Here is a 24664-nt window from a genome sequence, read left to right as displayed (position 1 = left end):
ATGAGCCTTTTGGTTTCCAGTTTATAAAGCTCATCAACTCTGGACTTTTCGTGGGTCCTTCATGGGTGGTAGATGCCAAGCAGGTAATACAATCTTTTAGTCTCTGAAACATGATCTATTTTGAACAAAACCTTGTACTGACAATTTCCTCTCCTTTCTCACCTTACCTTCCTTTGCATTTTATCTTCGGGGAATCCCCATGCGCATACGTCAATTACAGTGTGTTCTACATTGAACCATAATTGTCTGTCTAACCTGTTCTCCACCCCTCACCCTCCTGCCCTACCCTTTAATAGTGAAGTCCTCAAAGGCAAGGATTCTGTCTCATTCCTTTTGGTGTTCCCAGTATCTGTGCTCAGAGAATGTCTAGTAAATGAACAAAAGTTAAAATGTCGATTTTAGGAGAATGCTACGTCATAGTCATCCTAAGTTATAGTCACCCTAAGCTATAAATTTGACAAGTTGTCATCCAAATAGAAGATAACCCAGCCATAGAAAGATGATGACCTTTGTAGCTGTGAAGGGAGAAGAGGCCAAAATGTAGCTTTAAAAATATTAGTAGGTTTTTTTCCTCATGGAATAAACATGGAGTACAACTTAGTTTCCTTCTCATGAGGAAATGACAGAAACATAGCCTGTTATGACCTTCAACTTCAATCAAATGACCAGAGCTCTGCTGATGAAATATGAGCTTGTATCCTTGACCCTGACATATACCTTGGAGGTGTTAACGCATTGTCCCTGTGTTTCTATGAACATTTTTTTAAAGAATTGTTTTTGATCTAGTGAATCTCTAACTCAGTATTTAACCATATAGATGATTTAGGGGTAACATTGAAACACCTCCCTTGAAAGCTATTGAGTTAGCTGGGAGTGCACCCACCTCCATAACTAATTTTTTTGTTATATTTGAAAATCAGTGAGGATTTAAACTCAGGATTCAGTCACTTGAAGAATCTATTAAGAGTTACCAAGTTAATTATTCCTACTTTACAAGAAACTTACTTGAAAATGATTTTCCTAAAGCAAAGTACATCTAAACTTTGTAAGTTCTTAATAACCTGTGCTGAATGAATAAATGAATCCTGAACTAAAACAGAACACATTCTGATTCTTAATCAGAGGTAGTTTAAGCCTTTTGTGCAAGAGGGGACTCTGACTTGAAATAATACAGGATAGTAAGCCTCCTAGAGAACTTTCTGTAAGGAAACATGGTTGATTGTGAAACATGAAGCTGAAAGTGAGAGGAGATGGCATTTGACCCCAAGAAGCCTGAGAACATCTCAGCAGGGTTCATCAAAGTCATTAAGTGGTGGTCTCAGAAAGCATGGTACTGTTTCGACCACCTAGACCCAACTGGAATCAGGAACCTTGCCCAAAGACCTTCCTTAATCAAAGCAGAAAGGAGTTCTTTGCTTTCTTCTGAGTTCCAAAGAGGCTTCTGGTTTCCAGGCATCTAGATAGCGGTACCAAGTTAGGGCACCGCCAGTGAACTTCCTCCTGTGGTTATTTCCTACTTCTTGGAATGTTTTACTTCAGGAAGGTAAGGAAAGCAACCTTGGGGTTTTCATGATGAGTTTAACATTGTGGTGCAGCTTTGGCCATCCATTTCATAGGAGATCTGCTTTCCAGATGATGTACAGATGTACATATGGAGATGAGTGTTTTTTTTCTTTCTTGCCTTTTTAAAGAGTTTTTTTTTTTTCATCCTGTTTCTAAATTTGGGGTGTAAGGTCCTCCAGGGAGCATTTTTAAAAGTATCTGAAGTTTGCATCTGATTTTGGAGAAAAGTTGGAGGCCTACCTGCATGTGACAGACACACGGCTCCAACAGCTACACTGATTGCAAAGATAAGGGCCATCCTTTTGGATCATTTGTTTGACATTGATCATGCATCTGTATTCAGGTCTGAAAGTTTGCTCCATATATGTTTCCCTGATTTCCCTGTTAAGGCTTCTGGATTTTGCAGTATATTCCATTGCAGATGACCACATATGGAGTCATTTAACCATGTGTTTTTCTCTTCAAAGTCTTTCTTTGGCATTCTACTCTTATGTTCTGTTTAATTTAGGTTCCGTCTTTTAGAAGTTTTCTTTCTTCGCCACCATCTGACTTTGGGGAATGGGTCTCGTTCTCCTCCTGTGTTTGGCCATGGTCACCACTCAGCTTGGTGTTATGCTTTACTTACAGAGGTTCTTTATAGGATTGCCCTTTGTTGGTGACCCTTGGCATGATGCTGTGGCAGGTGGGGTGAGAACTCTAACCCTCTGCCTGTCACAGAGCTGAGGCAGCAGAGTCCTTGAATGGGCTCACTCAGGAAGGTTCACCCACAAATTTGCCCAATTTGTTGGTTAAAAAAAAAAAAAAAGGCCAGTTATCAGCCATTTCATAGGGTCAACTTAATAGCAAGTGGGAAAAGTAGGACCAGAACTCAGATCTTCAGCCCCTAGCCCCAGAGACTGTTTTCTACATCCAACCATTCTACTTTAGCCTGGTTTCTTCCAGGGAAATGTCCCCAAAGTTGAGATGGGTCACCCCCGCCACCCAGAGTTTTTCTTTAAATATATATATGTTATATGGACCATTTTTAAGATCTTTCTTGAATTTGTTACAATATTGCTTATATTTTTATGTTTTGGTTTTTGGCCACGAGGCACAAGGGATCTTAGCTCCCCAAACAGATGTTAAACCCCCTGCACTGGAAGGTCAAGTCTTAGCCACTGGACCAACCAGGGAAGCCCCCCTTCCCTCGACCCAGACTTTTTATTTTAGTTACCACCAGGCGCCAGAATTCTGAATCTCTGAAGTGTCTGTTGCATCAGAGCAGTGTGAAGGATTCTTTGGGGCCAAAAGTGAAGCCTCTAGGTTAAACATTTTTTTAATTGATTATTTTTTAAAGTTTTTGATAATTTATTGACATGATTCAAAAATCAAAATAGTATTAAAATGTATGCATTGAGAAGGGTTATCCCACCTGTGCTGTGCTCGCTTGTAACCCCACCTGACACATACTTCCTGTGGGGTGGTTATTTGTTTCCATCTCATGTGAATCCTTTACAATGTGTTTATATGGAAATACAGGTAAATATGGATATTATTTACATTACCCCATTTTAAAGCAAAAGATAGTATGTATATGTATACATGTGCTGATCTGTATCTTGCTTTTAGTTCCATTTCAGTATATGGAAATTAACTTGTTCCTTTCAATTGCATGAATTTATTATGAATATATACTATAGTTTATCTATTTTCCTTTAGCTAGAAATGGGGCTTCTTTTAGTTGCTATTCTGTGCTTTATTGCAATTAATAACCTTGTGTATTCATCATTTTGTACATGTGTACCTACTTGTTGCTGCTGCTGCTGCTGCTGCTGCTGAGTCGCTTCAGTTGTGTCCGACTCTGTGCAACCCCATAGACGGCAGCCCACCAGGCCCCCCCGTCCCTGGGATTCTCCAGGCAAGAACATTGGAGTGGGTTGCCATTTCCTTCTCCAATGCATGAAAGTGAAAAGTGAAAGTGAAGTCGCTCAGTCATGTCCAACCCTCAGTGACCCCATGGACTGCAGCCCACCAGGCTCCTCCATCCATGGGATTTTCCAGGCAAGAGTACCTACTTGTTACTGTAGATTTATTCTCAGTAGACTTGCTGGATCCATAGGGAAATTCATTTAAAATTTTGATAAATATTGCCTTATTGTACTGCAGGAAGGTCTTGAACTGTTTGTATAGCCACCATTGGTAAATGAGAATGCCTGTGTCAGTAGCAGCCTTACCAACAGAGTGCATATTAGTCTGAAAGATGAGAAACAGGAGGTGACCTTGTAAGTGAGGTCTCTGTCTCTTCCCTGGCCCCTGGTTTGCAGTGGGAATGCTGCCCAGTTCCAAGAACTGGTGCCGGCATCAGTTCCAATGGAAATAATGCCTCACCATGGCCGTGGGTTTGTGCCAGCTCTAGTGACACACATGGAATGGACCCATGTTGCCACTTGCAGAACTTCCTGCAGTGGAAAGTTACACCTGCATTCATTATTCACCTAATGCCAATACTGGGTCGAAAGGGCCCAGCAGTGTCTGCTGGGGCAGAAAAGGCAACTGTCCCACTGCAGCGCACTGCGTACCCTGCTTTCAACACTTGTTTCCCAGCTGCTAACCTTATTTCTAGGGACTGAGTTCAAGAGAGAGATCCCAAATCACAGCGGAAGTCTCCCTAAGCTTGAAACTTTCATTCCCACGGGGATGCTCTTTTGAAAACTAATTTTGCACTTCCCCCAAGAATGGCAGTCCACTCCAGTATCATTGCCTGAAGAATCCCATGGACAGGGGAGCCTCGGGCTACAGTTGATGGGGTTGCAAAGAGTCGCATACCACTGAGCAACTAACCCTACTAGTACTAAGTCCTTTATAACATAAATTAAAACTATAGGATACAATGTTACAATATTGCTAGACTTCTCCAGCTGTAGGGAGTTTCCTGCGTGATGCAAATAGACTATCCTGTAAATGCAAGATTTATACCCTAGACAACATCTCCAACTGTTGAAGAGCATACATATATTCCATGTCATCTTTGCAGGACTCTTTGCCATTTTCACTGGTAAAATTGATTCTCCGTTACTTTCCTCTGTGAGTTCCTGAGTTTAGGGGAAAAAACTGCATAGAGAAGTTTGCCAAATGAGACTGGCAGGATGGTTATTCAGTCCAAATGAACCTTCTTCTTTCTCATAATTTGTGATGGGGCCACTTTAAAGCAGAAAGAAAGCCACTCCTCTTCCCCTGTGAGGACCAGTTGCACTTGGGGAGTTGATTGGTGGCTGTATCTGGCTACACAAGAAACACAAAATGATTTCTGGGCACAAGGGTGGACTGCCAGAAGCTAGCTGACACACCACTGACAAATGTGGATACACATTTTCTTTTGTTAATACCTGTCAAGGCTTCACAACAGGCATTTCCAGTTTTGTTCTCAGGTTCCTTACAGCTGCTTCTCTAGAAGCTTGCTCTCTTCTAAGGGCTGACTATTGCCAGAAGCAAGGTGTTGTTTTGTGCCATCATCATCTGACCCACCACACACATTCAGGACATCATCCCAGGTATATGTTCTGCATCCGCTCTGTGGAGCCATGGGGTCCGTTTTGCCTAGTCATTCACATGGAGGGCCTCAGGGTACCAGCTGGGTGGCAGAGAAGATGCATGAGACCTGCATTCCATTACCCTTGTTCCTTTGGCTTTTTGACACAATGGTTCCTATTAGCACAGTCTGAGAGTCCGCTGTTCTGTCTATGCTGGACCATCTGGTCTCCTGTCTTTGGGGCCCTAACTTGTCTGAACCGCTCCCTGAGAATAAATTTAACACTCTCTAGCCTTACTTTCACTCCTGTCTCAGACCCTCAGCTCTACTCTTTTTTTTTTTTTTTTAATTTTTGACTTCACTGGATCTTTGCTTTGGTGCTCAGGCTTTCTAGTTGTGGAGCATGGGCTTGGTTCCCCGTGGCATATGGCATCTTAGTTCCCAGACCAGGGATCAAACCTGTGTCCCCTGCATTGAAAGACAGATTCTCAACCACTGGACCACCAGGGAAGTCTGCCCACAGCCCTATTCCTGAGTAACAGGAAAAACTGCATGGATCAGAAGCAGGGTAGCCTAGTTTGCCGGGTCTCTACACTTGGAAGGGATCAGGTTGAGATACTAAAAAGAAAGGTTTTTATGTCACAAGTATTTTTTAAAGGCACTCGGGTGCTTCTTGATTGAAGTCATTCTTACTCATGTGGGGTTGACAGGCGTGTCCTTGGTAGCTGTGGCCCCTAGTCTGAAAAGCATGTGGTTCTTTTCCAGTGCCTGAAGAGACCTCAGGGGAAAATGTCCAGCAAATTCCTGCAGAATTTCGACACTCTGCCTTGTTAAGTATGCATGTATGGTTGGTACCTTGAGGGGATAATTCAATATTGGGAAGACGGTAGCGAGGAGGAAACCTTAGGCTTATATTCAACCTCTGTGGAATTAGCATGTAAACAAACTACTTATCAGGAATGATCACATGGGGCTTTGCTTAAATAAATAAGAAACTGGGGCAATGGACCTCCCTCAAAATATAAGACACCACATCCACATCTGACCCCGTATGGATAAAAGCATGCGAGCCAGCCGGGTTCACATTCCATTTCCACCACATGCCAGGCATATGGTGTTAGGCAATATGATTTATAAATCTCTCTGAGTCTCAGTGTTCTCAGCTGTAAACTTACTATTCATAATTAGATTATTTACCTCCAGAACCAATAAATGTTAGCTATTATTTTAAATCACTTTCTAATTCAAAGAGAAGTTTGACATTACTTATTTAATGTCAAAGAGCATCTTTGGTACTCTGAGGCCCTCCATGTGAATGACTAGGCAAAACGGACCCCATGGCTCCACAGAGCGGATGCAGAACATATACCTGGGATGATGTCCTGAATGTGTGTGGTGGGTCAGATGATGATGGCACAAAACAACACCTTGCTTCTGGCAATAGTCAGCCCTCAGAAGAGAGCAACAGAACAGCGGACTCTCAGACTGTGCTGATAGGAACCAAAGAGTAATGTCCCAGACCATCTTCCCCAAATCCCCACTATATACACCGCTACCAATACTGTATGTCTTTATGGTACTGTGTGGAAACACAGCCTTCCTTACCTTGCTTAGATTAAATATATTAGTGTTAAGAGTTTGCATGTCTTATGTAGGAGTCAATGTTGAGTGAAAAGGATTGGAGGCAAGCAGATGTTCTCACAGTCCTCATACTCATGAAACCACAGACTTGAATGTTTCCTATAGGTACAGTCTATGATGTGGGTATTTCCTGACCAGCCATATAGATCTTTTGTCATCTGAGATGTTAGTATTTTCCTGGTATCTTATAGTAGCTCTGGAGCACAGCCAGTTTCTAGAATAGGGTCCACACCTGGTTCATTATGTTTCGGGCCCAGAAACCAGCTTCCTTGTGCTCTTCAAATGAACGGTGACATACAGAAGGGTTAGGGGCTGGGGTGAGGGCAGTGGGCAGGGGACTGCAATTATTCTTGCTCCTGCATTAAGCTACAAATAATGAGCACTTTCCTGTGCTTTACAGTAAGCAATTAAAAGAAATTACAGAGTTGGATGCAAAAATAACCCGAAGGACAACTCTGTGTGTGGAGCCACCGGTTTGCTCCATTTGTGGAAAAGGTTAATCCTCGTGACTGCGCGGAACACTGTGTTGCTACAGAAAGGGTGGCGTGTCCACACATGTTTCGGCCTCTACCCACACGCTCCTGTATATGACTGTGCATCCCAGAAGAAGGGCTGTGGAGTGTGTATTGGTGCTGCAGTGGAATTTAACAAACTGATTACTGAAAATGGTCTCATAAAGGTGAGCTTTTCTTCTCTTGCTCACTTTATCTTTACCCTAGGATTTCTTGGTAGTGGCTTCTAAAGGGATGTTATTCTTTTGATTCTAGAGGCAACTTATTCGTCCACGTTCTTCCCTTACCTGTTTTCACCTCCCTTGCTTTGTTAAAAATTAAAATTTTGTGTATTTCCAAGGATGGGGTCTAATCTAGAGAGAGATCTCTTCATCCATCCCATTCTCTTTCCACCCCTTCTGACTTAATGACGTTGAAGCCTTCCGGTTTGGACCTAAGATGTGTGCAGATATTCTTTCTATATGGAAATTGCTCAGATAACTAATTAACCACAGGCATACATTGGCTATGGAAATTTTCAGGAGCACCATCTGTGGAAACACTGAGAAGGGCATGCCTTTACCGCAGCTCTGGGGTCCATTAAGAGCGTGTTTGTGTGGCGACGGTGTCAAGTGGGTGTTGGCTCACAGCTGTCAAAGTCCCCATAGCATCTCCTGGCAGGAACTCCAGAGTGTCAGTCCAACAGCACCCTGAGAGCAGCCTGTCGATGTGACATTGCCACTTCTGAAGAAAGAGGTGGAAATAGGACAGACGGGTCTTAACTTTCTTCTCTTCTTTTTTTTTCCAATTGTAATTGTTCTGGCATGTTCCCAGTCTCCACATTGTGGCAAACTTCTTAAAGAGGGCTTTTCTTTATCCTCTGGTTTGAGTTACTGCATGTTCTCCCCTTAGGGACAGAGAATGCAGTTGTGTTACTCCTGCATGTTTTTTTACTTAGAGCATGCTCCTTCCTGGATCCAGAAACTGGAAGAAGATCCGAGTTCTGTGCTTTCACAACAGCCCCTGTCAGTAGGTACGCCTTGTTTAGGGAGGCAGTCCCTAACAGTGCTGACATCTGTGTCAACTCTGTGGGGCTCAAGGTGGATCTCCTGGGAAAACAGGGTCTGTGGCATCTCAGCCCCACCCATTCGCCAGTGATTTAACAGCCACAATATCGGGGTTCTCTGTGTGAGTCATTTGCATTTGTACTGGTGAACTTGGTGATTTCTTGGGCTTTGGAAATTAGCTATCTTTTCAGGCCTTTGTAAAAAAAAAAAAAAGCCTGAACAGTGGACCAGTCTCCAGTTCTGTTTATGAAACTACCCCATCAACTTCCTGATAATGTTATTCAACTCAAATTTTTTACTTTTCTTTAGAAATCTTTTTTTTTTTTAATCATTTTTGGTGCTTCCATCTTGAAACAAATGATCCTAGATGCTGGAACTCAATTGAGAAATGGGTTGCTGCTGGGTACCTTATTGAAATAAAGACCGACTTGAGTTGTGGAGGGGGTTTTGATGCTTTATACTTTCGAGTTGGACTATTTGCTGCTGCCGCTGTTGTTTTTGTTTGTTTGTTTGTTTTAGCCTCACCATTTGGCTTGCAGGATCTTAAGTTCCTCGACCAGGGATTGAACCCTGAGCTTGAGCCTCAGCAGTGAAAGTGAGGAATCCTAACCACTGGATTGCCAGGGGATTCCATGTTGTAGTTTTCTTTTGTGAGTTTTTGTTTTAATTTCATAGTACTTGGTAGGAGAGAGCTGGATCTGTTTGTTTTAGGACAAGCCTAGAAATAAGAAATCTCCATTGAGTGGGTGAGTCTGTTCTTTCTGCCTCTGTTCCATTATTTCAAGACAGAAGAACTCGAAGGATCAGAGACATCTGGCTGAAAGTATTTGCCTGGAAATCTACTAGCTGCTGTAACTAGTCATATCATTTCCAGTGTCATTCTGCTTGAGTCAGTGGTGTTAAGGTTGCAATGATTAGGGAAGCCAATTATGCTTGCCCTTGCCTTGTAGCATTGAGTTAAAAATTAGCAACTGAGTGGAAGTCCAGATTTAGGTCAGTAGTGCTCTATAAATTTTCATTCAACCTGTTACATTTATAGGTATCCTGCACTTTATGGTATAAACACAATAGTGGAAAAGCCAGTTGACATAAAGGGAACCCAGATTTTACTTAACATTACAGAAGCAAAGCTACTTTCCCACCTAATAAATGTCCAAATAAAACAAGTTGAACCAAGGAAGATGCTTAAGTTGATGTTAACCCTATCATTTCTGTGTCTTATCACTTAGTCCAGTGCTTCTTGACTTTTAATAAATATGTGAATCACCTTGAAGTTTATGAGCCTTGTTGAAATGCAGATTCTGATTGAGTGGATGTGTGGATGGGATGGAGGCGGGGAAGCCGAGAGTCTGCTTTTCTTATTAGCTCCCAGGTTTTGCTAATGGTGGAGAAGGCAATGGCACCCCACTCCAGTACTCTTGCCTACAAAATCCCGTGGATGGAGGAGCCTGGTAGGCTGCAGTCTATGGTGTCGCTAAGAGTAGGACACGACTGAGTGGCTTCACTTTCACTTTTCACTTTCATGCATTGGAGGAGGAAATGGCAACCCACTCCAGTGTTCTTGCCTGGATAGGCCTGTGGATTCCACTTTGGGAAGCAAGACTTCATTTAATTTCAGCCCATGGAAACTGATCCCATACCTCTATTTCCTAAAACTTATTTCAGGCTCCACAGGTTTTTCCTTCTGTTGTAACAGATTGGAATTGCATTCATACACTTAGCTTATAAATGTAGCATTAAAAAAATTATCTGAAGTTTGAGACTTTAGGTTGCATGAAATAAATTTTATAAGTAAATTTTTTCTGTAAATTCAAGGCCTGTGTGATTAAATATAACTTAAATGCCTATGTTATAATGAGGTTTGTATCTTCTTATTTACTATTTCCACAGTCATTTCCCTTTGTAGGATAATTTTCCCTCTGATTTCACAGCATTTGTAGAGATCAACACTTGATAATTTTTTCAGGCCCTTCCTTACACAGTGGATTACTAAAACTTCACAACACCAGGTAGACAGTGTCTTCATAATTAATATTACTGTCTACCCTGTGTGGAAATTTGATAAATAATTCCTTGCTTTTGGCCTTTTAATAGTCAGAACATTATTAAATATGAACTTTATTTTAGTTCATTATGACAAATTCCACCAGAAATTCTAAGGAAAACAAAATCCTATTAATAATTAAAGAGGTTAGTTTTTTAATTGAATGTTAACTGCCATTTGGTTCTTATAATCTAACAATTGGTAGTTTTTTTAAAAAGCATTTTTTAAACAGTCTACTTACCTGATATGCACGTGACTTGCATATGCTTGAGACTTCTTTATTAGAGGCTAGAGATGTGCCCTGTTGGGGCAGTATTAGGGTGCAGAGCATGGGTAAGACTGCCAGCTCTGGGCCGCTCTGGCTTTCAGGGATGCTCCCTTGGTTCTAGTAGAACAGCAGGGTTCCCAGGGCAGTAACGATGGAAGCTCTTGGAGACCGTCACACGGTGACAGCTGTGCCCGGGGTTAGGCTGCCAGGCGGGATGCTTTCTGCCCAGACTTGGTTCATCTGCCAGGCATTTTCTGTCTCTTATTCCAAAATCCATTCCATCATTGTCACTCACTTGAAGTCTTACTGCTCTTATTTTAATTGTGCTCAGTCGCTTCAGTCCTGTCCAGCTCTTTGCGACCCTTTGGACTGCAGCCCACCAGGCTCCTGTTCATGGGATTTTCCAGGCAAGAATACTGGAGTGGGTTGCCATGCCCTCCTCCAGGGGATCTTCCTGGCCCAGGGATAGAATCTGAGTCTCCTCCATCTTCTGCATTGCAGGTGGATTCTTTACCTGCTAAGCCACCAGGGACGCCCCTTACTTTAACTGCACCTCCCTACTTTACTTGTGTCTCCCTAAAAACCACGCAAATATTGCCAGCACAAAGGGAACAGAGTCATTTAGCATGTGTGAGGACGTAGTTTGTGCAAGGTACTGTACAAATTGCATTAATTCAGAAAATGCCTAATCCTTAGCCTGATGGAGAATATGATCTAGTTTGACTCCTGGATAAGGTAGGTCTCCAACCAGTGGGAAAAAAATCATTTTTCAGAAATAGGGTGGGGAACAGAAAGAGTGAATAAAGGACCAGAGTTATACGGCTTTCTATCAAAGGAGTATGTACATCTACGTATTAAATTTATGCTTCAGGGAAATATACTTTCTTTCCACGGTAGTCACATGTATGTGTCACTCTGGGTTTGAACTAAGAACCAGCAGTTTCTCTGGCACTCCTGGTGAGGCTAATGTCTCCAGGTGTCACTCATCACCATGGGCATCCTTGGGGATCAGAGAGTAGTGTGAACGACTGTGTTTCATAGGAAGTATAATCAGGTGCTCTTGGACATAAACTACGTTTTGGTTAAAAAGAACTACATTTTTAAAGGAACTTTCTTCACAGCTTTGGAACATATACATTATCAGATATCGTTTACTGAAATATTTATTAGTTTCAATTGATTGGTCATTCAGTAAGTAGGTGAACGTCTGAGCTTTTCCCTCTCCATTTTATTTGTGGATTCCAGCGACCCATTATTTTAGTTCAGGAATGTGAGGTATTTCTGTTTTTAAGTCTTCTGGGCTAAGCAACATGTACCTAATGGGCAAACGATACAAAAATAATGCAGAGGGATGGAAGAATCTAGTCTCTGTAAGTGAAAGCCTGGTTTTCCTTTGGAATCTGAGATTCTGACCTTGTTCTATCAGGGGACCTACAGCGAGTGGATGAGTTGATTAAAAACTCTGGTTCTCTTTCCTCTTAGATGAAATGGGAATAATTATAGTTACCTGCACCTCTAGGGTACTATGAGTCTTAATTACTTAATATTTGCAAAGTGTTTAGAGATCTTTGAATTAAAAGTGCTGAGCAGTAGAACCCAACTTCAGTGTAATCATAATTGGAATGAGAGTTTATATTCTCGCCTTCCCTCCATCTCTCTCTCTATTCTGTTCTTTTGGCCAAGACAGACATGGCTTGTGGCTACCACCTAGCTCTGCATACTTCTCTCTAACCCCTTTGCTTTTGGCAACTTAAGCCTAAAAATACATACATAGAATAAGTTAAAAGATATGTCCAGGCTCTTAACCCCTACTCCATATGTACTCCTTAATATTTATTTTCAAAGCTCAATAGCCACTAAGAATAAAATCAATCAATTAACTTGTCTCTTCCAGTGCATCATTTCTTTCAGTTTCTCCTACATATGGTGATAAACTGAACTTCTCAAAGCATTCCTCCCACTCAGAAACTCTGGTTGATTCTTCCATGCTTGTTTGGCAGGTTCCAAACTCTTTAGCATCACCCTAAAAGAGTCTTTCAAAACCTGTCAGTCATTCACTCTTATTCCTCACTATTCTAGAACTCTTCTCCCCAGAAATGTGTTGTTGTTCAGTTGCTAAATTATGTCCAACTCTTTGCAGCCCCATGAACTGCAGCACACCAGGCTTCCCTGTCCTTCACTATTTCCCTGAGTTTGTTCAAACTCAGATCCATTGAGTCAGTGATGCCAACCAACCATCTCATCCTCTGTTGCCCTCTTCTTCTCTGGCCCTCAATTTTCCCCAGCATCAGAGTCTTTTCAAATGAGTCGGCTCTTCGCATCAGGTGGCCAAAGTATTGGAGCTTCAGCTTCAGCACCAGTCCTTCCAATGAATATTCAGGGTTGATTGCCTTTAGGATTGATGTTTTGATCTCCTTGCAGTCAAAGGTACTCACAAGAGTTTTCTCCAGCACCACAGTTTGAAAGCATTAATTATTTGACACGCAGACTTCTTTATGGTCCAATTCTCTCATCCATACATGACTACTGGAAAAACCATAGCTTTGACCATATAGACCTTTGTCAGCAAAGTGATGTCTCTGCTTTTTAATACATTGTATAGGTTTGTCACAGCTTCTCTTCCAAGGAGCAAGTATCTTTTAATTTTGTGGCTGCAGTCACCACCTGCAGCGATTTTGGAGCCCAAGAAAACTGTTTCCACTGCGTTCCCATCTTTGTGCCATGAAGTGATGGAACCAGATGCCATGATCTTAGTTTTTTGAATGCTGAATTTTAAGCCAGCTTTTTCACTCCTCTTGTGCCTTCATCAAGAAGCTTTTTCATTTCTCTTCACTTTCTACCATAAGGATGGTATCATCTGCATGTCTGAGGTTGTTGATGTTTCTCCCTGCAATCTTGATTCCAGCTTGCGAGTCATCCAGCCCAGCATTTTGTATGATGTACTCTGCATATAAGTTAAATAAGCAGGGTGACAATATACAGCCTTGATGTACTCCTTTCCCGATTTTGAACCAGACTGTTGTTCCATGTCCACTTCTAACTGTTGCTTCTTGTCCTGCATACAGATTTCTCAGGAGGCAGATAAGAAATGTACTCCATGCCTCTAACCCAGCTGCTGTCCATCAGTGGGGTCCTTTCTGGATACATTTAAATCCTTTCTATCCTTTGATATCTTTGCTCACAAAGTATTCTTTATTCTCTAGCTAGAAGTAACCTCTTTCTCTTTATAGAATTGTACCTGTAATTTCCTGGGTCATTTCTACCTTTATATCTTAGTTACTTTACATATATGTCCTACTTCCCTCCTAGACTATAAAGCTTGAAAACAGATCCATGTCTGATGAATGAACAACAACAGTAAGCCTAACCTATGCATGGAATGAAACTGAATACAAATTAAAGATTATTGATATTGACTTGAAAGATTTTGCTAAGGTGGCTCTTAATTGATTTGCATCACGTATGTTAGAAATTAAATATTAATTGATAATTTTGCCAACATTACCATTATTGTTGCTTATGGAACTAACATGAGCAAGTAAATCTTTAAACTGTGTTTTCTTTGTCTACATGCTCATAGACAGAACTCAAAGGGATTGGGGAACAAACAAAGCTTTGTAGTTTTCTCCCCGTATGCCCAAATTATCCATATTATTGTTTGGTTCCCCTTCTTAGCTCTGGCATGAAAACTTGGCTCCAGCATGTGTAAATTTTTGCAAAACTTTCTTTTAGAGGAGGACTGAATTGTCTGAAATTCCATCTGCTGAACTAATCAAGCCTTAAAATTGAAGGGTCTTGAAGGTCAAAATATCTTAATGGTGCTGCCTTTAGAAAGTTGGACTCCGAGATATATATAATCAGAGAAAACTGTGTCCACACTTTATAAGCTTCTTCTTTGACCACTTTTCATAGTGCTGCCTCTCCTCCCTGCAGTTAAATATTTTAAATTAAAAAAAACATTTAGAAGTATTTTTTTTCTGCCTCCTGATGGTAAAAATGTAGACAGTGAAACAGGTAACCTTTTATTAATAGCTTTATGATGTCTGATAGGTTACTTGACCTCTCTGAACAGTAATTGTCTCATCTGTATAATGTGGATCATAACACCTGTTCTATCTCCTTGTGACAGTCAAATGCTGATTGTGAATGTTCTGTTGTCTTTTAGACAAATAAAAGCTATTACTACAGCATGCTGTCATGGATATTCATCTGGTTGAATGTTTAGAACTTGTGAGTAAGGCTTAAAAGCAAACCTCATTTCTATTTCATTAATTTTCTTTTTAGCCCTGTGCACTATGTTTAATTTTTCAAGAATGGGACTAAAAACAACTTGCCTAGCATTTTATAGATGTGGTTGAGTTGATTGTTGTAAGGCTTGGAACAGAATTAGCAGCAGTGAATTTTGTTGTATATAAATAGATATATAGACTAAAAATCTACTTAGTAATTTTGCATAGCCTCTTTTATCTCTTGCACAATAAAGGCTCATCTGAAGAAATTGTCAGAGAAGAAAATTGTCACGGAAGCACTTACTTAACCTTTTATGATTTGCTAATATGGTATATAGAATTACTCATTAAAGAGGTAAATAGAAGAAAGGACATTAAAAGACTGAAAGTTCTAATTTTTGCTATAATTATTGTTACTGCCCCCTTTTCAAGTCTTCTCTTAGAAACAGCTATACAGGAAGTGGTGGGGGCAGTTAGTGTGTTGTAGTATTATTTGTTTTTAAAAATTATTACTCAAGTAAAATTTTATCCTATTAGAGAAACTCCCTGGCTGATAATTACCATCTATCAAATACTTTAGAGCTTATAATTTGGGATTAGCACAGCCTGTACTTGACCTAATAATTTCAGTGAGTTCACTGGTACGTGCCATGTGGAAAGACTTCCTATGAAAATGATGTCAGAACTATGTCTTCTCATGATTTAATAAAATCATCAGTACGTTTTGACTGAGTCCTACTGTATTATTCAGTGTTAAGCATTATGGGGGAATCACCTATGATTCAGTGAGTTTTATCATCCAACTGAAGACTTAGCATAATTAACAAACACTGTTAACAATTAACAAGTGAGTACGGAATGAAGCACTAAATGAGACGTCATGTGGAATTTTATTTATTTTTTTAATTTAAATTTATTTATTTTAATTGGAAGCTAATTACTTTACAATATTGTATTGGTTTTGCCGTACATCAACATGAATCCGAGAGGCAAAGAAGGTCAGTGTGTGCTGGAGCAATTAGAGAAGGTGACACGTGTGATTTGATGCTTGAAGTGGGTCATGAAGAATAAGCAAGATTTAGTCAGATAGAGAAAAAAGAATTTGCCAGAAGAAAGGAACAAGTCACTTCCAGGTAATGATGTATATGGGACTCCCAAGGACACTGGCTTGATCAGAGCAGAGGTGATGGAGCACTGAGTAACATAAGAAAGTCAGCTAAGTAGGATGACGGCCAGGTTTTGGAAGGTGTTGAATACCAAGTAAAAAAAGGTTGGATTTGATCTGGTGGAATAAATGGTCATTGCACGTCTTCATATAAGAGCCTAAGATGAGAGGTTAGTCAGACAGTGGTCATCAGAGTTAAGTGGAGCAGAAAGGATGTCCTGTACACTGAAGGGGATGAGAGGATTACAGTCAAAATAAGATGGTGAGGGCTGTGTGCCGAGATAGTGGCAGTGGGATGGAGAAAAGAGGATGGACAGGAGACATACTTTAGAAAAATGAGCAGGATTTCTTCATTGACTGGATTTAAAGGCTTTGAAAGAAATACATTATCAGAATTGATTCCAAGATTTCTAACCTGCATCCTGGGTGGTCCAAAGTATCAAGAAACCATTGTCAGAAACAGAAGAGTTAGAAAGGAACATTGTTCCTACAGGAAATATTGACCTTATAAGCCAGCAGGCAGGCAGCATTGTAGAAATGTGTTGGGGGTGGGGGTGGCGCTGGGTGGGGTGCGGGGAGGGCTTTATCACCAGGTAGGTTAATTACTGAATGTCTGCAGATGTTCTGCTCTAAGGAAGGCCCATGTTTGGGCTCAGGGTGAAAGCCAAATTATATTTACCATTATAGTAAATATACTATAATGATGCCATTTGTTCCTCTGAAGTACTTGCTTGTGGAACTGATGAGAAAGTGATATATTGGCCACCTCATGTGAAGAGTTGACTCATTGGAAAAGACTCTGATGCTGGGAGGGATTGGGGGCAGGAGGAGAAGGGGATGGACGACAGAGGATGAGATGGCTGGATGGCATCACTGACTCGATGGACGTGAGTCTGGGTGAACTCCGGGAGTTGGTGATGGACAGGGAGGCCTGGCGTGCTGCGATTCATGGGGTTGCAAAGAGTCGGATACGACTGAGTGACTGAACTGAACTACTTTTATAAGCAAAAAGTTTTTAATAAAAAGACAAATGAGACAAGTGAAAAGCAGTAACTTTACAGTGTCAGCTTCTTTAAGCTAAGTATAGAAAAAAGGATCATTTAAAGACTCACTATGATAGTGATAATAAAATAATTTTCCACCTGTATAGTTTAAGATATCTCAATACCTTGGGCCATTTTAAGCAGCGAGTGTGGGCACTTAGTAAACACTAAACTTACCCATTTTGTTAGTTCTAAGATGCACATTTTCTTATTCATTTCTTTAAACATCCCTGAATTGGGTCATGTCTTACAGTTAATGTCATTTTATTGTCATGGGCTGTGCAGCAGTTGCAACATAGTTATCATTGCCTTAACCAAGTTATTTTGCTTGATTTTCTTTTTTACATATGTACAAAAGTTATCTATGATAAAATATGTCCAAATAAGTCTAAAAGAGCTCTTTTCCATTCTAAGTGGTAATGAAAGCAGTAGTTTATCTGGCTGCATTTTTTTGTATCCTGCTGCTGCTGCTGCTAAGTCCCTTCAGTCGTGTCCGACTCTGTGCGACCCCAGAGACGGCAGCCCACCAGGCTTCCCCATCCCTGGGATTCTCCAGGCAAGAACACTGGAGTGGGTTGCCATTTCCTTCTCCAATGCATGAAAGTGAAAAGTGAAAGTGAAGTCGCTCAGTCGTGTCCGACTCTAGCGACCCCATGGACTGCAGCCCACCAGGCTCCTCTGTCCATGGGATTTTCCAGGCAAAAGTACTGGAGTGGGATGCCATTGCCTTCTCCTTTTGTATCCTAGTGGTACCTAAAATGATGTGTTTTATAAGGATGGTAGCTTAGATTTCATAGAATATGGTATTAAAAGATAGCTCAGGGACTTTTCTGGTGGTCCAGTGGTTAAGACTCTACACTCTCATTTCAGGTGACCCAGGTTCGATCCCTGGCCAGAGAACTAGATCCCATAAGCTGCAACTTTGACCTGGCACAGCCAAATAAATTTTTTGTAAAAAAGGTAGCTCATCACAGCAAATCTCAGCCAGTATGATATAGAGGGCAGGAGTAAAATATTCTAAATTTGTCTTTTTTTCAGTGACCTGCATTTGAGGTGCCCCTTGGGTTGCTTTAATTTGGACAGGGAATGCTAGGAGAAAGGGTTTTCATTCAGTGTGTAAATACCGCCTGCCAGGAATAGAAATCTCCTTGGAGGATCCAGTTCTTGGATGGTGTAGAATCCAGAACCTTTCCAGAAATTCAGGTATTAGCAGAATGGATATCTGTGTTTTTTTCAAACCCTTGTGTCTGTACTAATCTGAGACTGTGCACTCCAAGGAGCTCCAAGCATGCTTGCTGTTTGCACAAAGCAGGATTGAATCTGCAAGGAAATTGGTTGGTGTCTGGGGACAATAATTAAGTCTCATAGTAGTAGAAACTGTGATTTCAATAAAAGTGGAGGACAGACACCTTGATTCCTTATGCCCAGAGTTTCAGCTCTTTCTGCAGTATGACCTACTGACTGGAGGTAGGTTACCTTCCCTGGCAAGTGACACTTCATGGGCAGACAGGCAGTCCCCTTTCCTACTGATTGACAGTTTTAACAGCTATGGCACATGAGTGTCTTTTTGTAAGTCCTTGCTCCAGAACTGAGGAGTAGGAGTAAGTTAGAGTGTCCAGGTGGGGGGCGGGGAGGATGCTTCTCGTTACTACTCAGGGACACGATGCCTCAGGTAAGTGACTCTGATGTCCTCCACCACTCGACGGTAACCTTGTGTCTGTAGGTATGTCCTCGCTTCACTTGTTCGCTCATTCTAATTGGCTTCCCAGAGCATGCTTGCAGAGAGAGAGTCAAATTTAGAGTATAGCTACCCTCTGGCAAACAGGAAAAGATTAATTTTGTGGTGTGCTCTTAAGGGACTTCCCAGAAAACTTCAAAAGCCCAGAAAGAATCACCAGCTGCCTGTACCAAAATGTATACAATGCTACTCGGCCTTTTAAAGGTACGATCAGCTTAGGGCTTGCACGCATCTACACGTGCACACAGGCCACATTCCAATAAAAAGGGAGGCTACGCTCTCTTAGATGGGTCTGCATATGAGCCAGAAAAGCTGAGGGGCAAGGGGCCGGGGGAGTTGAGATACACATGGATGCGCATATGGCAGGCATTGGAAATTGCCTTCCAAGCTTTTTGACACCTCTTTCTTCAGCTCTCTCTTAAGCAGACACGTTGCTTTCATGATATCAGCCCCAGGCATAGACACGTCATTAAAATCAACATGTAGAAAATGACTTCTGTTTGGGAATAGGCAAAACTTATATTCATTACGGCCACCCAAAGTGTAGTAAAGAAAATAAGTAGAAAGACACTGGAGCTTGACTTGGGAGCCCTGAGTTCTAACAGAAACTTTCTTCATGATGGGAGGCAAGTCCTCCGTGGCCTTTGGTTTTTTATCAGTAAAACCGGATGGCTTGATGAAATGATCTTTCTCTGTTTTTTGGCCATGCCACACAGCTTTGGGGATCTCGGTTTCCTGACCAGGGACTAAACCCAGGCCACAGCAGTGGAAGTGCCAAATCCTAACTACTAGACCACCAAAGAAGTCCCTCCTTTCTTCTAATGTATTGTCTCCATGGGAGGAAAGAGAGTCAATGGGAAGACTCCTTGTAGCTCCCTGACTCGTTTTCTCGTTCATGCCTGGATGGTCTATAGGTAGAAAGGCCCACCCCCGACAGGCCACTACTGGTCCCATCACACATTCCTGCCTTAGAGCCATGCTGCCAAGTTGAGGGGAAAAAATTACTATTACCCGTGCAGTTGTTGCTTGGTAACATTTTTGATGTGTTTCTTGTGACAGCCTGAGCAGAGATCATTAAAAATTAAACTTACAAAGCTGCTCAAGTGGGAGGAAGAAAGCACACTCAAAGCCATAGTTTTTTTCACTTGCTCAGGAGCCATCTAATCTAGGGTTTACATGCTCAACCTTGGGACCAGGGCTGCACAGCTCTGGTTTATATTAAAGCCTATTGGGCACACTACTGACATTAACCCGTGCCTGGTGCGGCTGCAAGTTTATCACCAATACAGCAGAAACCTTGACCTTGCAGAATGGCCTGGAATTACAATCAGATGGCTGCCCTGCCTCCCAGCAAAAGAAAGCCCTAAACCATCTTTGTGTCCTGTTTCTGCTCTCTCCCCACAGTTCCACCAGGTGAGAAGAGTGATGACCATCCTTTTCCTTACTATGGTTATTTCATACTTCGGTTGCATGAAGGCTGCCCCCATGAAAGAAGCCAACCTCCGAGCACAAGGCAGCTTGGCCTACCCAGGTGTGCGGACCCATGGGACTCTAGAGAGCATGAATGGGCCCAAGGTGGGTTCAAGAGGCCTGACGTCCTCGTCGTCTTTGGCTGACACTTTTGAACACGTGATCGAAGAGCTGTTGGACGAGGACCAGAAAGTTCGGCCCAGCGAGGAAAATAATAAAGACGCGGACATGTACACGTCCCGGGTGATGCTCAGCAGTCAAGTGCCTTTGGAGCCCCCTCTCCTCTTCCTGCTCGAGGAATACAAAAATTACCTGGATGCCGCAAACATGTCCATGAGGGTCCGGCGCCACTCGGACCCCGCCCGCCGCGGGGAGCTGAGCGTGTGTGACAGCATCAGCGAGTGGGTGACCGCAGCGGATAAAAAGACTGCAGTGGACATGTCGGGCGGGACGGTCACGGTCCTTGAAAAAGTCCCCGTCTCGAAAGGCCAGCTGAAGCAGTACTTCTACGAGACCAAGTGCAATCCCATGGGTTACACGAAGGAGGGCTGCAGGGGCATAGACAAGAGGCATTGGAACTCCCAGTGCCGAACTACCCAGTCGTACGTGCGGGCCCTCACCATGGATAGCAAAAAGCGTATTGGCTGGCGGTTCATACGGATAGACACTTCTTGTGTATGTACACTGACCATTAAGAGGGGAAGATAGTGGCTTTATGTTGTATAGATTATATTGAGACAAAAATGATCTATTTGTATATATACATAACAGGGTAAATTATTCAGTTAAGAAAAAAATTAATTTTATGAACTGCATGTATAAATGAAGTTTATACAGTACAGTGGTTCTACAATCTATTTATTGGACATTTCCATGACCAGAAGGGAAACAGTCATTTTTTGCGCACAACTTTAAAAAGTCTGCTTTACATTCCTCAATGTTGTGGTTTGTTGCCGTTGCCAAGAATTGAAAAACGTAAAAAAAAAAAAAGTTTAAAAAATACTACTAATAAATTGCATGCTGCTTTAATTGTGAATTGATAACAAACTGTCCTCTTTCAGAAAACAGACAAAAAAAGAAAGAAAAAGTCTAACAAAAATTTGAACCAAAACATTCCGTTTACATTTTAGACAGTAAGTATCTTCGTTCTTGTTAGTACTCTATCTGTTTTACTGCTTTTAACTTCTGATAGCGTTGGAATTAAAACAATGTCAAGGTGCTGTTGTCATTGCTTTACTGGCTTAAGGGATCGGGGATGGGAGGGGTATATTTTTGTTTGTTTTGTGTTTTTTTTTTGTTTGTTTTGTTTTGTTTTTTAGTTCCCACAGGGTGTAGGGATGGGGAAAGAATTCCTTCCATCTATATTCTGGTTGATAAAAGATTCATTTGTCAAAGATTCATTTGCAGAGATGTTGGCAGCATCAATCAGATGACTGGAAAGTGAATAAAATTATGACAAATAAATGAAGTGCTCACTCCACTTCCCATGGCGCACCACTTAGGCGCCCACTCACCCTCTGGGCCTTGGTCGGTGGGTGGGGGTGGGGAGGGGATCTTCTTTGGTCAGAAAGATCTTCATTTACTCTGAGCACATTCTTTCCCCCCCACCCCCTCTGGTCCCCTCCTTGTTTTGTTTTCTCTTAAGGGAGAAAAACCAATTGCAAGCTCTGAAGTCGTTTACCACTGCTGCAAATGAGTAGACACGTTTGTCACACCGTGGCACTCATAAGCCTAGAGAATAGTGATTTCTTTCTTTTCTTTTCTTTTCTTTCTTTCTTCTTCTTCTTTTTTTTTTTAGAGGAGAGAAAAACAACAAAAAATAACTCGAAGATGAAGATTCTTTTAGATGAGGGGTAAACATTTGGGTCAATCATGATAAGGATTAAAAAAAAATCATGGTAAAGTTTAAAACTGCCTTGGAAGCCAAAGGAGAGTTCTATTCAGACCCAGAAACACCTAGATAGAGCAGGAGTCCACACTGCCAGTGAAATGAGACTGAACAGCCATCTGGAGGCTGTGTGGAGCTGATGCATCCTTTCCAGGTGGTGCAGGAAAAATTTCTGAGTGGTCATGCTGAGGCCTAGGTGGGGGTGGGGAAGGGTACTTGAGACATTCCAGAAGGGAGACCTCTAAAGGACTCATCAGGGGTGGCTCTGGCATGACACGTGTCAAGTTGCTTGGACCTCAAGCTTTAAGTGCCTACATTATCTAACAGTGCTAAGAGGTTCTCGCTGGAGGATCCCGCTCAAGCTGATTATACCCTCTGCCCCTGAATAATTTTGCGTAAAGTTGGATTAGCCCGGAGCATTTTTGGAACCACATGGGTGGCATTGTGATCATGAAATGGATTCAATGAGATGGGATATGTTTGCTACATGAACATTGATTGCTTTGAAATTAGACATGAGGAAACCAGGGTTTTGTTTTTTGAGAACTTCAGTAAAGGGGAAGAAAAAACAGGAAAAGGTCCCCCCAAAACTCAGGTTGGATGACCACAGTTACCAATAGAAAATCTTGTCCAGGGACAAGACTTTGGAACAGTGTCTGCCCATCCAAGATACCAAAGGCTTAAAGGCACCTTGCTCGGTGGGAGAGACCAGGACAAGCTGACAAAATGTTGCTCCCTGGTGAAATGATGCTCCCCACCTCCTGACCATCCTGTCTGTTCGTGGAGAGGGTCCCTACCTTCCTTCTGCCATCTTGGGTTAGGAGAAATCGAATTGGGAGCTGGAATAGTGGTCCTGGGCAAAAGGGATCCCAGTGAAAATTAGTGCTAAGGTGCATTTAGCCCATCGTTTAAACTTGAAAATCTCCTGGGCCAGTTCTGGAGTATCAGAAAGCCTCAAGAAATTTGCTGCATCTTAGGGTAAGAGATAAACAAAAGAGGCTGTCTACCATGACCCAGGGAATGAAGATACCATCAGCAAATAATGTGTAACTTGTTCAGTCTTTCATTTAGAACAAGCCTATATTTTATGGTACCATCCGAATACCTGTCTTTAAAAGAAGGGATAACTTTATGTAGTATAGTTATGTTTTGTGCTGTTTGAAATTATTATCTTTGTAATTATTTTTAACATGTAATGAATTCTCAGAATATCTGCTGTCAATTTTTCCCAGCCTCCTTTTGAGGGGCAAAATTCTAAAACCAGAAAAAAGTCCCCATCACAGTTTCAAAGAGTATTGCAAAGGCCAAATCTGTGGCCGAGTAGGAGACATTTCAGCAACCATGTGGTCAAAGCAGTCTCTTACTCAACAACCTACATCACAGTCACATGCTTGGTGGTTTACATTGACCTAAGGTTGATTTTGTTCAAATCTTTCTCTGTTGCTGTTCATTTGTGTTCCGTTTTGTTTGGTTTTGTTTTTTTTTTAAAGTCTTGCTGTGGTCTCTTTGTGGCAGAAGTGTTTCATGCATGGCAGCAAGCCTGTTGCTTTTTTTATGGTGATTCCCATTGACAATGTAAGTAAATGTCTGTGGCCTTGTTCTCTCTATGGTAAAGATATTATTCACCATGTAAAACAAACCAACAAAAAAATATTTATTGTATTTTAGTATATTTATATAATTATGTTCTTGAAAAAAATTGGCATTAAAACTTAATCGCATCAGAAGCCTATTGTAAATACAAGTTCTATTTAAGTGTACTAATTAACATATAATATATGTTTTAAATATAGAATTTTTAATGTTTTTAAATATATTTTCAAAGTACATAAAATCTGGGGGTTCTGGGTTTTTTTCTCTTCACTGTAAAACAAACATGAAAACGTGTTTTGTTAAATACGTGTGTTCCTTGCTTTAAGATCAACCTGACCAGTTTCAGCAATTGCACAGCCCTCCAGAAAGGTTGCTTATTTCAAAGCATGGGAGGCCAATCCTGCAGTCTGCAAGCTTTCAAGAAGCTCTAGGATTGGGCCTGTCTTCCACAGTGGAAGACGGGGGAGTGTCATTTTCTAGGACACTTGAAAGTTTTCCCCTTTGAAGTGATATACTTTCATCAAATACCAAGCCATGTATCCTAGCAACACCAGGATCCATGAATCAGGGCTGGCTGGCTCTATTTGATTATAAAATAACTGTTTAAAAAAATCAAAGTAGGTTTACTTAGGGATAATGAGGATAAATTGGCCCAAATTTAGAAAGTCAATGAGTGAAAAAAAACATAGAAATTCAATATTTAGAGGCAGGTCATGTACCCTTGGTTTAGAAATGGTGCCATTTGCATTACGTGCTCACATCCACTGCACTGATTTAATTTTTCTACGTGGAACACGCAGATTTTATATCACAGTACCCACAGTCTAACAGATTGCTAGGATTTCTAAAAAGATTTTGCCTCATTCATGGCTGCCAAGCCACTGGGTAATTTAGTTAAAGTGTTTAAAGTTATCACTAAATCTTAGGGAAATAAATGGAAGGATTTTACATGAGAG

The 24664-nt window shown here is 41.4% G+C and overlaps 1 protein-coding gene across 6 annotated transcripts in view; it reads left to right on the top strand.

Annotated features, from left to right (window-relative positions):
* The window catches only part of BDNF (brain derived neurotrophic factor), a 64212-nt gene extending 40372 nt beyond the window's left edge, over nt 1-23840 (top strand). For all 6 annotated transcript variants that reach the window (XM_055549173.1, XM_055549175.1, XM_055549178.1 and 3 more), the window contains exon 2: nt 20162-23840. In XM_055549173.1, the coding sequence (XP_055405148.1) occupies nt 20162-20935 (774 nt within the window). In that variant the 3' untranslated portion in view covers nt 20936-23840. The remainder of the gene's footprint in view (nt 1-20161) is intronic.
* Nucleotides 23841-24664: the final 824 nt, after the last annotated feature.

This window comes from Bubalus kerabau, chromosome 15 (assembly GCF_029407905.1).
Source record: "Bubalus kerabau isolate K-KA32 ecotype Philippines breed swamp buffalo chromosome 15, PCC_UOA_SB_1v2, whole genome shotgun sequence".
Lineage (NCBI taxonomy): Eukaryota > Metazoa > Chordata > Mammalia > Artiodactyla > Bovidae > Bubalus > Bubalus kerabau.
Note: the sequence above shows the minus strand (reverse complement) of the source record. Positions and strands in the feature narration are given on the sequence as shown.